This window comes from Astyanax mexicanus, chromosome 24, assembly GCF_023375975.1.
Source record: "Astyanax mexicanus isolate ESR-SI-001 chromosome 24, AstMex3_surface, whole genome shotgun sequence".
NCBI classification, from domain to species: domain Eukaryota; kingdom Metazoa; phylum Chordata; class Actinopteri; order Characiformes; family Acestrorhamphidae; genus Astyanax; species Astyanax mexicanus.
Genome location: NC_064431.1, coordinates 2,840,967 through 2,856,624, shown reverse-complemented (window position 1 = coordinate 2,856,624; position 15,658 = coordinate 2,840,967). Strand labels below are relative to the sequence as shown.

The following is a 15,658-nucleotide window of genomic DNA, read 5'->3' as shown; positions in this document are numbered from 1 at the left end:
AGTGGGCCAACTTTCATCTATTTCTAAAATACCTCGGGGGCCGCTCCAAAAAAGGAAACAGGCCGCAAATGGCCCGCGGGCCGTAGTTTGGACACCCCTGATTTATAGGAATATTTTGAGATTTAGAATTTTTTTTTTTTTTAATGTTTTTGTAAAAGTACTCATTATGAAATACGTGAAATCAGTGAAAATCACCCTTTCTAGGGCTTTCTATGTATCTTAAAAATAGCAACTATATATAAAAAAAAGGAACATTATTCACTTTGAATGGCAGTCAATGCTAAATTTGGATCATTTCTATTGCTCCATTATTTATTAAATTGTTCATTAAAAGTAAAGAACGGCCACATTCACATTATGTCAAGTGAAATTTTCTGATTTTCGGAATTCTTTTTCTTTTCATTTATTTGTACCATAAAGCGATATTCTTTTTATTTAAGATGCCAAGCAAGATTCAACTATATTGCAATAACAGCCAGTTTGGTCTGATTTTGCAAACAGCGTTTGATTGAATGCATCGTTTTCTGTGTAGCAATGAAATCTGTAAAAAAAAAACAAAAAAAAATTGCCTTAGGAATAAATAAATGGGGTGCAAAAGTTTGTGCACCCTTCTTAACCCTTGTTAACATGATACAAATACATACAATATACAAATATACCATATTAGGTAAATAAATATGGTCAGTGTTGGGCTGTAAGTAAAGGAAAGCATCATGGCAGGTGATTCATTTGCAATTAGTAACAGATTAGTTTGGATTTATTTTATTTATTATTAATTATGCACCAAGTTTGACTGCAACTTCCGCCAAACGGACAACAATTTACATTTTAGCTAACAAAAAAATATATATGTATTTAACTATATCTATATATCTAAAATCAACTGAGTCAAAATTGATCAGCTGACAGTATTTGTACAATCCACATTTTTTAAAATTTAGTATATCACCTTTAAACCACTAGGATATGTCATGGCACGTCTCTCTCTCTCTCTCTCTCTCTCTCTCACTCTGTGTGAATGCAGGTTGACTGGGAGCTTTCCCTGCCTTTTGGTCACCGTTGCACCGACTCTGAACGCTGTCAGAGTGCATTACTCTCTGTGTGCTCGCTGCTTGGGGGCACTGCCAAGGGCTTGAGTCCACCCCCACGCACACGGACAAGGCCCTGCTGACTTTCCACCATGCCAGCCTCTTTGGTGTCTTTGGAACGAATCAGAAAATTCTCGACACGGCTGCAAACGAAAAGGAGCGAGGGCAGCTCTGTGGGTTCGGTTGTGAACAGAGCTCCTTCAGGGTCGCCTGAATTATCCGAACGGTTCGGCTGAAGGCCTTCGGCTGGGGAAGAGGTGCCTTATTTTTTTGCTCAGTTGAGTAAATTCAATTCATTTTAGCGAGCGTCAAAAACGCGTTTGCCATTGTCTCTTCGTGGATTTCTCGTATTTGTGGATTTTTTCACATGGCATATTTTAGTAAAGTAGGCCATCCGGCACCAGACTCTGGGATACGTCCCTTGATACGTCATTTTTCCTGGAAAATTGGTTCACCAGTCCTCGGCCTTCTGTTTTTTCTTTTTTTTTTTGTTCTTTTTTCCCATCCAAACCGTACTGGAGCATGATAGGAGACCTCAAGGTTAATAGATTGCAGCTGCTTCGCTCTGTTTCCAGATGAGCAGCAATTTGACGTGGAAATTTCACATTGTGCACCTTGTAGTCGAGGGGTCATAGAGATAGAGCAGGGTGGTCTTTATTATACCATCGTTATTATACCAACGCTATAACGCTACTGTGCTGCTATCAGCTATCAGACCCATCACATCCATCTGCAAGAAAACCCATCATAACTACATGTTCGATGACATAAAATACAGCATTCATTTGGTTTAGTTTGTAAGATGGTCATTTTTACCTAATCATGTTAATCATTGACCTGGACATCTAATTGATGTCAGAAACACAATGATATGCCAAAAGGAAAAAGAGGTAAAGTGTGGTCCCCTATTCCCACTGTATCATCCAGTTCCGACTATTGCGCAGTTTCTTTTCTCTCTCAGCCAATCACGTTACAAAATTCAAAACAGGTCAGATCCCGGCTGAGACAAACACTTAAACTTTATTCGCAAAAAAATCAGACTATAAAACTGTATTTCAGTATCGCTAACAGTGCTCTAAATCTTATTTTAATATTTTACGCTACTAAGGATGCCAAAAATCAAGGTGAACAAGGGTGTCGCCATGTTTTCCTGATGTAATCAGAGTATGCATAAATTAGATTTCCCATATTTTGAATGGAATGACTAATAATAGAGGCTGCTATGCACATTGTGTATCACTGAAGTGTCATTATCTCAGGGGACAGCTTGGTTTGGGTTAGGGTTAACCTAATTTATGCCAAATACAGTGTCCTGATTTGGGGACAGTAGTTTACTTTAACCTTTAAAAATTGTCATTCGTAAGGACCCAATCAGACCAAAAACTAAAGCTTTCTAAAGCTTTAAACAGTAAGTAAATCAACTAACTTAATTTGGATTTTTTTTTTAGCTGTCCCGTGTTTTTGTCTGGACTGGCTGTAGAAACTTTTGACTGGGATTCCCGCCCTCTTGTTTTTAATCAATTGAGTGTAATATTATCATGTGACCACTAGATGGTACAGGCAGTGTCTCCATATGAGGCCAAAGGGTTACTTTTAAAATATATATATATATATATATATATATATATATATATATATATATATATAATTAAGTAGCAAAGAAGCAGAAATGTAACGTCCCCATATGAGGACACAGGGACTCAGGAGGTTACCCATAGTCACAGATAACAAAGGTAACACCTTTATAAGCTGACATACAACCTTATGTTGGGTATGTGAGCATATAAAGACTGGTTATCATTCTTGTCAGGCAAAAAAACCTCCATTCCATCTCAAATTTAAATGTGGCAGATGTTCTTTACGTTGTATAAGACTTTTATGATGAATGGACCAAATAGAAATGCTATAAAACGTTTTGGAATAAAATGATTTCTTCTATTGTTACGATTCCATTTTGGAGATGCCTTCCAGAGACCTTTAAAAAGTTTTTTTTTTTTTTTTTTTCTTCAAAATCCACGTTATTCTCTCTCCCAGTCTTTTCTTTTTTTTAGACATCATTTACAGCAGAGCCAGAAAAGCTAAACTAAGAAGCAACTTCTCAAAAGAGACGGCGTACGCTGTATTTTAAGCATTCGGCTCCACGTTGACATATTTGCCAGACAAAAGGATTCCCATGGGGTCTTTCAGCTGCCGTTGTCTCCCATTCAGTTCAGCGATAATTATTCAGACTGGCTCTCGCTCACAATCAATCTGTCTTTGTTGCCATCTCGAGAATTTTCTAGGAAAATAAGGTGTTCCGCGTTTAGCCGAGCGAGTCTCTACAGAAACCTGAGAGAGAGGGGTCGGTGTCATCTTCTTCTTAAAAAGTGAAAGAACCGTGGCGTTTATCGCGCGGAAGATTGCGCGGAAGATTGCGCTGTCTATTGTTGAGCCGAAAGAAATTCCATAGCTAATCTAAAATGAATCTTTTTTTGCCTTGTTTTCTGAGAAAGGACGGTAATTGTTAGAGGCAGAAATGCCACGAATACAATGGAACGTACCGAGAGTACGAGAGGCACGAGGACCACAAGTCCTTTTTATTTCAGATCTGACCTTACCTGGTGGAATAGAAAGGAGAATGTTAATGATAGTGGTGGTCTGTAATCTGACTTGTAATGACATGCTGGTTTTGAAGAGCAGAGGAGGTAGAAATGAAGACGAGCTGGTTCCAGTTCTCTGGATTGTTCCAGTTCTAGATTGCTGCTCTTTAGATTGCGACAAAGCTCTACATCCAGTTCAGCAATTACGTAAATGATTACAGCTGTGGTTAGATTAGACATTGGGTCTTTTCACAAGAGAGTGTGAAACTAAGAGTTGTGCTGCTAACCTATAAAAAAAAGCTACTTATTTTTACTTGTTACTTGTTTTTAGGTTACTTGTAGTGTACCTCCTGGTGAGAGATTGCGACAAAGCTCTGCATCCAGTTTAGCAATTACATAAACGAGTGTAAAACTGATTGCTGTATATCCCCCATCACTAGTGATGCCACAACACCAGGAGGGTGAAGACCAACACACGCCTCCTCCGATACATGAGAAGTCAGACTCCGCCTCTTTTTAAACTGCTGCTGATGCTTTAGCATTGCCGAGTAGCATCACAGCGCTATGCTAACGCTCGGAGAAAAGCACAGCAGCGACTCGGTTCTGATACATCAGCTCACAGATGCAGCCTTGTGCTGATCCACATCACCCTAGGAGTGATGAGGGGAAAGAGAGAGCGCCATCTACTGTACTGTACCCACCCAGAGAGAGAGCAAGACCAACTGTGCTCTCTCAGGGCTCTCTTCGGCAGCTGGTGGCAAGCTGCATGACAGGGATTCGAACCGGCGATTTCCCAATCATAGTGGCAGCACCTTAGTCTGCTTTTAAATATTGTTTCAGATCACCCACCCCTAATTATCACATCAGGGTACTACTTTTTTCCGTTTTTTTTTTTGCTGTTTTTACTAAAAGAAAAAAATCACACTGTTCTCATTTCCTATTATAGAGAATTAACTGATATCATATCTGTCCAGTATCGTTTTATTTTTTTATACTTTAATCCTGAATATATATATAGAGAGATATTTGGAGGAGTGCATTATTAATATTATTAGTATCATGACTTTCTGGATTTTTGACTTTCTGTTAAAATTATTAACATTTAAATTAAGTATTTTTTTATATCTCAGTTAGGGGTGAGCCATATCATACCGTATTCTATGCAATCATAACATTTTGTTGCATAATTTTCATTTTGTTGCAGTAGTGTATTCTTGATCTTGAATTTTTGTATCATTATAACAAAAATACCATGAAATATCGCGATATTATTTTAGGGCCATATCGTGCACCTCTACTGCATAGTACTTTTACTACATTTGCTTGCGTTTTATAGCCGTACACCAACAAAGTGACCAACATCTGGGAGGAGAAGAACATTGAATGCAATATTGAATGCATGAAAAATGCATTTTTCTTACCTTAGACTTTAAAACAGGCGTTTTCACCAACTGCCTTCATACTGCCATGACACAGTAACCTTTTTTTAGTGGTGCACCTTTATTTCAGCGTTTTCCCCTCTGGGCTGAAGTTTGGTGGGGGATAATGTCAGCGGCGCAGATGACAGACCTGCTCTTTATCTAACCTTTATTTAACCTTCACACTCTGACCTTTCTGCCCAAACTAATTACGGAGAGCAGCACGCCACCGCCTCGCTTCTCCTGCAGATCCTGGAATATACGTGATAAGCATGTACAGTGTGAATCGTGAGGCCTGTGAGAGAGAGTGTGTGTGTGTGTGTGTGTGTGTGTATGAGTGTGTGTGTGTGTGTGTGTGTATGGAAGCAGGTCCGGTGTGCCTCCCCCACACTCAGCTGTTGTGATGGAGTCCAGGCTCAGTAGGTGCCAGTGATTCAGTTCTGTCTGTGAGGGGTGGAGGGAGGGAGGGATGGAGGGATGAAAGGAGGGGTGGAGGGATTGAGGGAGGGGTGGTACACACCCTCTTTCTCTCTTTCTCTCACTCCACAAATACAGTGTGTACAGCAGGTACACAGTAAATGATCCACTTTTATATATTATCCTTTACAGCAATATTACAGAAGCATCAAATACCTATATTTTAATAAAGAGAGAGATTTTAACTTTAACTTTATATTATTATAATAATTTTTCAATGAGATCTTGAGTACCAGCGTTTATATAAATATTTTAAATATAATATATTATATATGTATAATGTATTGTGACGCATCAAATACTGTATTGCTGAGATAATTTAATATTGCATCTCAAAAAAATTGAATATCATTAAAAAGTTACTTTATGTCAGTAATTCAGTTCAACATGTGAAACTCTATTTTATAGATGTATTACACACACACAGAGTGATCTATTTTAAACGTTTATTTCATTTATTGTTGATGATTATAGCTTACAGCCAATAAAAACCCAAAAATCTGCACCTCAGAAAATTAGTATGTTATAATTATAAGAACTATTGGTACTTTTTCAGCAGTGTGGGCAGTGTGCCAAGTCCTGCTGGAAAATGAAATCCGCATCTCCATAAAAGTTGTTGTCAGCAGGGGGAAGCATGAAGTCAGTGAAATCAGTGATGGTTTGAAAATGAATTCATATATATATATATATATTTTTTTTTTTATCTATTATTTTTTGTACTTGTACTTTTGTACTAATGTACTTGAAGAAATTAGCAGTGAAATCTAAATTTCTTCACAGTGTATTATTGGGGGCCAGGCTCTCTGTGTGTGTCCGTATAAATGAAATGTATTTGTGTGTGTGTGTGTGTGTGTGTGTGTGTGTGTGAGAGAGAGAGAGAGTGTTTTAGTGCCACAGCTAAGAGATGAGTGGGTGGGAAATGGCTTACTCTGACAGCTGCAGAGTAAGAGGCTGTGTGTGTGTGTGTTTCTAGTAATGTAGTTTCAAACCCCTTCCAGCCACCCTCTGCTTCTTCCAGTAGATCTGCCTCCAGAGCACAGCAGGAGGGCAGCCAGGTGCTGTGTGTGTGTGTGTGTGTGTGTGTGTGTGTGTGTGTGTGTGTGTGTGTTTTAGAGTGAACAAGAGAAAAACAGAACTAGATGATACTTTAATGTTTTGTGCTGATAAAAGTGAATCAAAGACAGCAGAGCTGCTGTAGTTCTTAAACGCCTCAGTGTCAACCCGCCAACCCCCACCACAGCCCCACCCACTAGGCCAGTTTTAGAAATGCCATGCCATGTCAGTCATTTTGGTCAAGAACCTCATACATTATACATCAGGATTAGCCAGCAGACTTCGTCTGAGGGAGGAATCTGTACCTACTGTCTACTATTTAAGATAAGGAGCTGACATCCAAGGGCCATAAGTGTGGTTTATATATATATATATATATATATATATATATATATATATATATATATGTATGTATATATGTATATTATAATAAAGGGATGGTTCTGCACTATTCTACTGTGCAGTGTTGGTGGCACCATCATGATCTGAAAGTATGGACCGGAAAAAAACAACACAAAAAAAACAAAAGAAACCTGTAGGGGGACATAAATACGTTTTCATGTCACTATAAATATTCCTATTATTCAGTTCAGTGTCAGTTCACTATACACACATATACAGCTGTAAGAACTGTAACAGAAGAACCTCTTAACACATCAGAAGCTGAGATGGAAGCGTGTGGAGTAAACACCACGGCTCGCTGGATCAGAACCGGGCGGGAACAAACAGAGAAGTCTGTGCAGAGATAAAAGAATTTTCCAGAACCGACACAAGCAAACACACAAACACAGCGCTGTTTACAGGACACGGCTCACTGTCACGCTGACTTACTGGCACAGCGCACAGTCAGCAAACCGGCCGGGCAGCAGGACCGGATCAAACAATGCAGGACAGGTAAACAAATAAATCACACAATGGGTCCGTCTGGTGACTCTACAGCTCAACAGTTAGACAGCTCGACAGCTCTACTGAATCAAATCTCCATTTTTGTCTTTTTTTTTTTAGTTTACTACATAATTTTGAACAGACAAACTGTCCCTTACACTGTGCCAAAGTTTCTTGATGAATGGACCATTAGAAACTCTTCAAAATGACCTGAAATAAACTCTTTTTACACTGACTTCCTTTGAAAGTTTACATTGAAAGGTACATTGAAAGTTGCTGTTTTGGAGATAAGTGTTTTTTTTTTATTTGTATTGGTCAGCTCTGAAAAAAATGTAGAAACTGAATCAGTTTCTCTGATTTTGCTATTTATAGGTTTATGTTTGAGTAAAATGAACATTGTTGATTTATTCTATAAACTATAAACTATGGAAAAACTACAGAGTTTTCAGACCTCAAATAATGCAACGAAAACAAGTTCATATTCATAAAGTTTTAAGAGTTCAGAAATCAATATTTGGTATAAAAAAAAAAAAAAACCTTTGTGGTTTTTAATCACAGTTTTTTTTTTCATGCATCTTGGCATCATGTTCTCCTCCACCAGTCTTACACACTGCTTTTGGATAATTTTATGCTGCTTTACTCCTGGTGCAAAATGGTGTTTGATGACTTGTGATCATCCATCTTCCTCTTGATTATATTTCAGAGTTTTTTAATTAGTTAAAATCAAAGTGGTCGCTTATTTTTCTTACTTTTTTACTTTTCCAGTAAAATCTCTTTTTCTAAGTAAAGAAGAAAAACACGTCGTCCAAGCAGCCGTAGCCAAACTTTTGGTCCTCTGGCCCCTTACTACTGAGTAGTAAAAAGGCTTCGAACACTGCTGCACATTTAATACAGGAAAGCTCAATTTCCTTCTGCTTGCATCATGGAGAATTCCGCATGAGTGGGCGTCGGTCTTGTCAGGAAAGCACACATGAAAGATTGATAAGTGGGCTAGCCTGGACCGAGGGGGGCGGGGATAAAACAGCAGGTGTTCCTGGGAAAATACCAGGCTGGATGGAGGGAGGTGGTGACTGCCATTTAAGGTGACTGTGTTACATCAGTCCGGCATGAACGAGGATTCTTCAACAAACCAGAATATGTTTTATATTTTACATTCTTCAAAGTAGCTCCTCTTGCTTAGATTAGACAGTTTTGCACATCTCTGCTGGATTTATGAGGTAGACTCACCTGGAATTCAGGCTTTCAGTTAACAGCTGTGCAGAACTCATCAAGAGTTAATTACTTGTTAAAATTTCTTGCTTCTTAATGTTAAAGTTTGAGAGCATCAGTTAAAGTAAAGTAGTGAAGAGGTAGAGTTACAGGTATACAGTGAATAGTGAATATTTGAGTAATGTTCGAATCCAGATTATGAGAAGCAACAACTACTCAACTAAATAAAGAAAAAAAATACTTTAAGAATAAATAAATGTCAGTCAATCTGAAACTTTTCAAGAACCTTAAAAGTATCTTCAAGTTCATTCACAAAAAAAGACCATCAAAAACATTAGTAAGGTTTCAGTTGGCTAAATCCTTGTTAAAAACATTTGCAACTCTATACATGGCGACTGTAAATTTCCTTCAAGATAAATAAAGCATCCATCCATCCATCCATCCATCCATCCATCCATCCATCCATCCATCCATCCATCCATCCATCCATCCATCCATCCATCCATCAATCCAACCAACCAACCAACCAACCAACCAACCATCCATCCATCCATCCATCCATCCATTTGAAGGGTAGCCGACTTCCAACTGATTCAACAAGAAGTTTTTGTTAGAGACCTTTTAGCTTTCAGTCTGTGTTGTGTTCCCTAGAGTTGCCAGGTTCACGTTCATACACATGAGTGTGTATTTACCTGAGTAAAGCTAAGCTAAGTTAAGTAAGCAAAACTGTAATTCTTAAAAAAAAAAAATCATTTTTTCGAGTAAAACAAGCGCTGGATGTTAATCTACACAGATTTATCTCCAGAAAACTGTTCATTTTGGTGAGTAAAGCATTTGTTTAGCACTGTTTATTTACAGTAAGCTTAGATGTCCAGATTTCCACTAAGGCTAAACGTAGTTAGCGGCTAATGCCACCCGACAGCACTACACTGAGGAACCCTGAGTGTTCTGGTAAGCCAGGGATAGAGATATTAGGTAGCGCTTTCATCCCACTTAGCTTATTTTAACACTGTAAACGTGTAGACTTCAGTCCGATATACTCACCTCTGAAGAGCTAGCACTTTTAGCAGCTAATGCTACTGCTGCTGCAGCAGTGCTAGCTGGGGTTAGCATCAGACTACAGGCTGATAAGATAAAACTCACCACTGAACGTCAAAAGAGCTAGTGCTTAGCGCGGTTAGTGGCTAATGCTAATGCTGCTCCAGTTTCGAGTCTTAGTGCTGGCCTTTCACACCATACACAGCCCTACTAAACACCAAACTCTGAATAATAAAATAAATAATAAAAAAATATTATTTTAGTGGGCTCTGAGTGGTCCAGTGGATCATGCTGCTTGACCTCAGCAGCCGGAGTCTGAGAGAGCACTATTGTCCATGCTTTCTCTCTCTCTCTCTCCCTCTCTCTCTCTCTTTCTCTCTCTCTCCCCCCACATCACTATGATGTTTTGTCGTTCCGGACAGGCGTCTGTTAGCTGATGCATCAGAGCTGGTAAAATTCATGCAAAATTCATTCTCGGATTATAAGGAATACTGTCGATTTTTGGGGGAAAATGAAAGGATTTTAAGTGCACTTTATAGAAAGAAAAAATACAGTATTTCTTTTTTTTCTTTCCTTCCTCCTGTAGGCTCTAGGCGAAGGCGTTTTGATGTGTGTTTATCAGACGTAGCTGCGAGGCTGGGGAACATGTTTGCATGTTGTTTACTTGGTCAGTTTTATAGTTCGTTTTCTTTTCGTTTGTGAATCTTTGATGTTGCGCTGCGTCTTCGCCACGTCTGTTTATCATTGGTGGCCAGGAGCGCGAGGCGAAGCGACAATGCGGTCTATTCCTGGACGCGTGTTTATTTTTCGGCGAGCTGTGTTGTCTGCATGCTGTCAGAGGCGGCGCGTGGTGGGTGTTGACCCTCGTCACACGCAGCCGTCTGCCGGCCCCCGACAGCCTCCGCGCTCCGGCCTGTCTGCCTGACAGCGCTTTCATGATGAAATAGTAACCTGGAGTTTTTCCCCTATGAATTTCTCTCTCTATCTCTCCTTCTGTCACTCTCTCTCTCTTTGTCTCTCGCTCTTTCTCTCCCACGACGTTCCTCATACATTCTGAAAAACTGCCAATCAGCTTCCTTCAGGGCCGACCCTAAAATTGATACAGCCCTAAAAACAATATGACAGTATTGGAGGGTATTTTTGCATCAACAGTATTCTTGGCGATGGGAAAATAATAATAATAATAATAATAATAATAATAATAATAATAATAATAATAATAATAATAATAATTAAAAAAAACATAGGAGTATAATACAATATAATAACTTTATTAATATTTTATCACGTTTTTTTTATGCAACACTATCTATTTTACTATGTATCAGTCAATCAAAATGTGTTATATTGTATGTAACCCTCATTTTCAATGCAGCTGAGCATTTACGGAAAATTAAGGGACTGAAAAATAAGTTTAAATGAAAAAAAAACAAGCGAAAAATTGAACTAAGATTTAATTAATTAAAAAGAAATAAAATAATTCAGAATAAAATAATTCAGGATTTGTAGACAGGCTATGTAAATGTAAAGCAATAAAGAGATAAAGAGATAAATTATTGGAATAATAAAATAAAGGACTAAAATAGCACCACAATAATAAAAAAATAAATGGTGGAACTTAAATAAATAACATTAATAATAATAATGTTATTTATTTTAGTTCCATCATTTACATTTAAAACACATTATCCTTTTTTTATGATTAGTATACATGTAAAATTTGGTGTCAGACTGCATTATTTTTTTCATAATTTTAATTTTTTGTGTGTTGTGTTTAAACCCCGCCCACTAGAGAGTAATGTTGTATCTGTCGTTAGATTCCACTCTTCTGATTGGATACAAAGTAAACATTTAGTTTACCATGTTTTTCGCATTATATGGTGCACTTAAAATCCATTCATTTTCCCAAAAATCATCAGAGCTCCTTATAATCTGGTTTTCCTTATGTATGAATTCTATCAGTCAGGTATTGAGGAGCAGTAAAGCCACTCCGCTGAAGTACAGAGTTATACAAGAGTTTTAGCGAAGTTTCTCCAGCACTGAGAATGGAGTAACATTAGCGTTAGCCACTTTTATTAGTATTATTGGTCTGTAGCCTGCTGCTAATCCTGTCTAGCACTGCTGGAGCAGCATTAGCATTATCCACTACATGGTGGATAATGCTCAGTGATAATTCCTGATATATATTAATATGTATGTGTATGTGTGTGTGTGTGTGTGTGTGTGTGTGTTGTTTGCAGGATTGCTCGAGCTGCATCGGTGTTGCTGTCGGATCCCTGCTTCCAGCTTCATTCTATCCAGCATCTGCTCGGGGAGGGAGAGGCCAGTGCGGCCGGAGCCGACCACAAACACTTCTCCTTACACGCCTGTGAGTTTAACACCGCCCAGCTCATCTCTGCACCTGATCTCAGTACTGACGCTGCTACTGTTAATCCTGCGCTAACATCCAAATTCCAAATATTAAAAATATTGTCATTTAGAGCATTTATTTGCAGAAAATTGGAAATTTCAGACCTTAAATAATGCAAAGAAAAGTTTATGTTCATAAAGTTTTAATTACGAGTTCAGAAATCAATATTTGGTGGAATAACCCTTAAGGTTTTTTGTAAAAGTTTTGTTTTTCATGCATCTTGGCATCATGTTCTCTCTCCTCCACCAGTCTTACACACTGCTTTTGGATAACTTTATGCTGCTTTACTCCTGGTGCAAAAATTAATTCAAGCAGCAGTTCAGTTTGGTGGTTTGATGGTTTGTGATCATCCATCTTCCTCTTGATTATATTCCAGAGGTTTTTAATTTGGTCAAATTAAAGAAACTCATCATTTTTAAGCGATCTCTTATTTTTATCCAGAGATGTATATATATGTATAGTTACGTGAGTAAATATGTAATCGCATACTCACACTCACACTCACACTGTAAATATCACCAACACATAACCAGATTTTAATCATCACTAGAGAAAGTCTTCAGGGTTTTTAGTGATTAGTTCATTAGTTAAAACACTGCAGGCCCTGCGTTTCTGCTCGCATTAATTGAGTGAGTAATGAATATCAGGGGTATTGACTGTAAACACCATTCTTCTAATAAAATAAATGATGTTGGTGTCGGCTGATAAATGACTGGCCTTGCAGCAGGGCACCCTGTGAAGGTGTATGGGAATTTACTGAGCTCTTTTAATTATTAAAAAGCTGTGAATAATTGCGTTTTGCTCTGGATCATACAGCTGCTCTATAAATACTTCTATAAGATCTGGAAATAGCTCTCTCTCTCAGCGTTCAGTGGAGTGGATATGATCCAGTGTTCTTTAAATAGGCTCGGTTCAGTCCGAGCTCAAAGCTCGCATTACCTGCAGGAGGATTAAATCACAGTGTGTTGCTGAGATCTGCTGTTCTTGTGTAACATGACCTCTAATTGACTTTGTGTATTAGATTTATTTTAAGTTTTTATTTCTGATAATGGATATTGTGTAGCTTTGCTTGCAGTTTTTCTTTATTTTACTGCAGCTGTATACTTTATTTAACTTCTTTCACCCTGTTCTTTAATGGTGAGGACCCCACAGGATGGGTTATTATTAGTACTGTTTACAAAAAATAGTCAAATTAATTGTATATTGTGCAAAATATTTACTAGTGCATCTCAAAAAAATTTGAATATCATTAAAAAGTTACTTTATTTCAGTAATTTATTTTCGAAAATATATTTACACTCATATATTATATGCCTTTATAGTTTCAACTCTGCAGTGTGATTGAGAGGCGTTCTATGAGTGCCGCTATCAGCCGGTAATGCACTGTAACCGAAAGTCTCCATGTATTACTCCGCCACATACAGGTAACCTAGCAACGATGCAGCAGCGCTTACAAACCAAACAGCACAGCACATACAATCAGAGCAGCAAAGGAACTATTGTACTAAAGGAACTGTTGTATAATCACAATAATGCACTCGTGGTTCGTGCTATAGCGTGTAATATTGGCACTGCTGTGCTGCGGTTGTAGGTCGTTATAGCACTCTCTTGTGTATTATTGCTTAAGTATTACACACAGAGTGATTTATTATAAGCGTTTATTTCTTATATTGTTGATGTTGATTATGGCTTACAACAAACAAAAACCCATAAATCAGTGTCTAATAAAATTAGAATATCCTGCTGGAAAATGAAATCCTCATCTCCATCAAAGTTGTTATCAGCAGAGGGAAGCTGTAAGATATGAAGTGCTGTAAGATTTTGTGTGAAAACAAAACTGCACTGACTTTAGACTTGATAATAAAACACAGTGGATCAACACCAGCAGATGACAGACATGACTCTCCAAACAAAGCATCACTGATCATCAGTAAATTTTACATTTCATTTAAAGGAAATCAAGGGATCAGAGTCTGGAGGAAGAGTGGAGAGACACACAGTCCAAACTGCTCGAGGTCTAGTGTGAAGTTTCCACCAATCAGTGATGGTTTGTTTGGAGAGTCATGTCTGTCATCTGCTGGTGTTGATCCACTGTGTTTTATTATCTAGTCTAAAGTCAGTGCAGTTTTGTTTTCCCGCAAAATCTTACAGCACTTCACATCTTACAGCTTCCCTCTGCTACTGATTCATTTTCCAGCAGGACTTGGCACACTGCCCACAAAAAAGTACCAATTGGTCTTAATATATAATATTCTAATTTTCTGAGACACTGTTTTTGTTTGTGTTGATGTCACTGGCTGTAAGCCATAATCATCAACAATAAAATAATTAAACGCTTAAAATGAATTACTAAAAAACTGAAGAGACTTTTCAATGATATTCCATTTTTTTTTGATGAACTGTGGCTCACACATGCCAGATGTTATTCTCAGGAGATTCTAGATTCTACTCAAATATGTCTTAAAAAGTGTTTTTTTTTTTTTTTTACATTAATAACTGAAATATATTGCTCTGTAATAATAACATATACCAGCCCTGCTTAAAGTAAAAAAAAAACAAGATGCAAATATTAACAGAATTTAAATACTTTACCATATGCCACTTTAACTGTGTTCAATACTGTATTTGTATTGTATTTGTAGCTTTCGTTGTATTTGAAGCTTCTAATACAATGATTCATTAAAAAGTTTTAGCAAAGTGATATCATAGTCACCAAGGTTAGTTCTCATATATATATATATATATATATTTTTTTTTCCAAAGTGGCATTTAAAAAAATCTGATAAAATTCATTATTAAAAATGGGCAGAATTCAATTCAACACCAGACTGAGGTGCTGTAATAATCATTTTGTCTGAAATTCAACGTCGAGAGTGTGGAACTCTTGTCAAATCTAATCAAAATAATTGAGACGGATGTTTCAGCGCTGCCTCCACAGCTGAGAAAGATTGTAGTGGAGGGGAAAATCAATCAGTCGGATGTGACGCTCTAAAGCTTGGTTTTATACAGTCTGAACGGAACGAGAGGAGCCGTGCAACCGGCATTAAACCAGCGGCCCGAGACTGCAATGCAGAGCCATCGATTATTCCCTGTGCTTCATTTCTGCTCTCTGACCGTATTACAGACCTCAAGCTTCAGCCACCACCGACTCCTACAGAGCTCTGATAAATTATTTATTCTAAGTGGATGTTGATGCATTTCCGGCCACGTATCAGAGCCACGAGTCTAAACAGCTCCAGATCCAGAGGCCTAAGCTCCGGAGGGGCTCTTGTTTTACATAAAATCATCGTAAAATCATGTTCTGTTGTAGCTTCAGCTATTTCTTTTTGCTTATAAAAAGTGTTTACATGCACTTAGACGATCAGATTATGTATAAAACGCAAGCCTTAACGCCTTAACCATCAACCGTGCACCGCGCAGCTTGATTTAAGGCATGTCAGTGTGTCTTTGCTATCATAACATCAGGAAAAGTACACCTTGCACATCTCAAAAAAACATGAG

At 37.9% G+C, this 15,658-nt stretch overlaps 1 protein-coding gene across 1 annotated transcript in view; it reads left to right on the top strand.

Annotated features, from left to right (window-relative positions):
• Positions 1-15,658, top strand: part of LOC103030667 (E3 ubiquitin-protein ligase RNF123) — a 587,096-nt gene that overhangs the window by 126,668 nt on the left and 444,770 nt on the right. Inside the window, exon 36 of the mRNA XM_049471875.1 lies at positions 11,988-12,115. Coding sequence (XP_049327832.1) covers positions 11,988-12,115 — 128 coding nt within the window. The remainder of the gene's footprint in view (positions 1-11,987; positions 12,116-15,658) is intronic.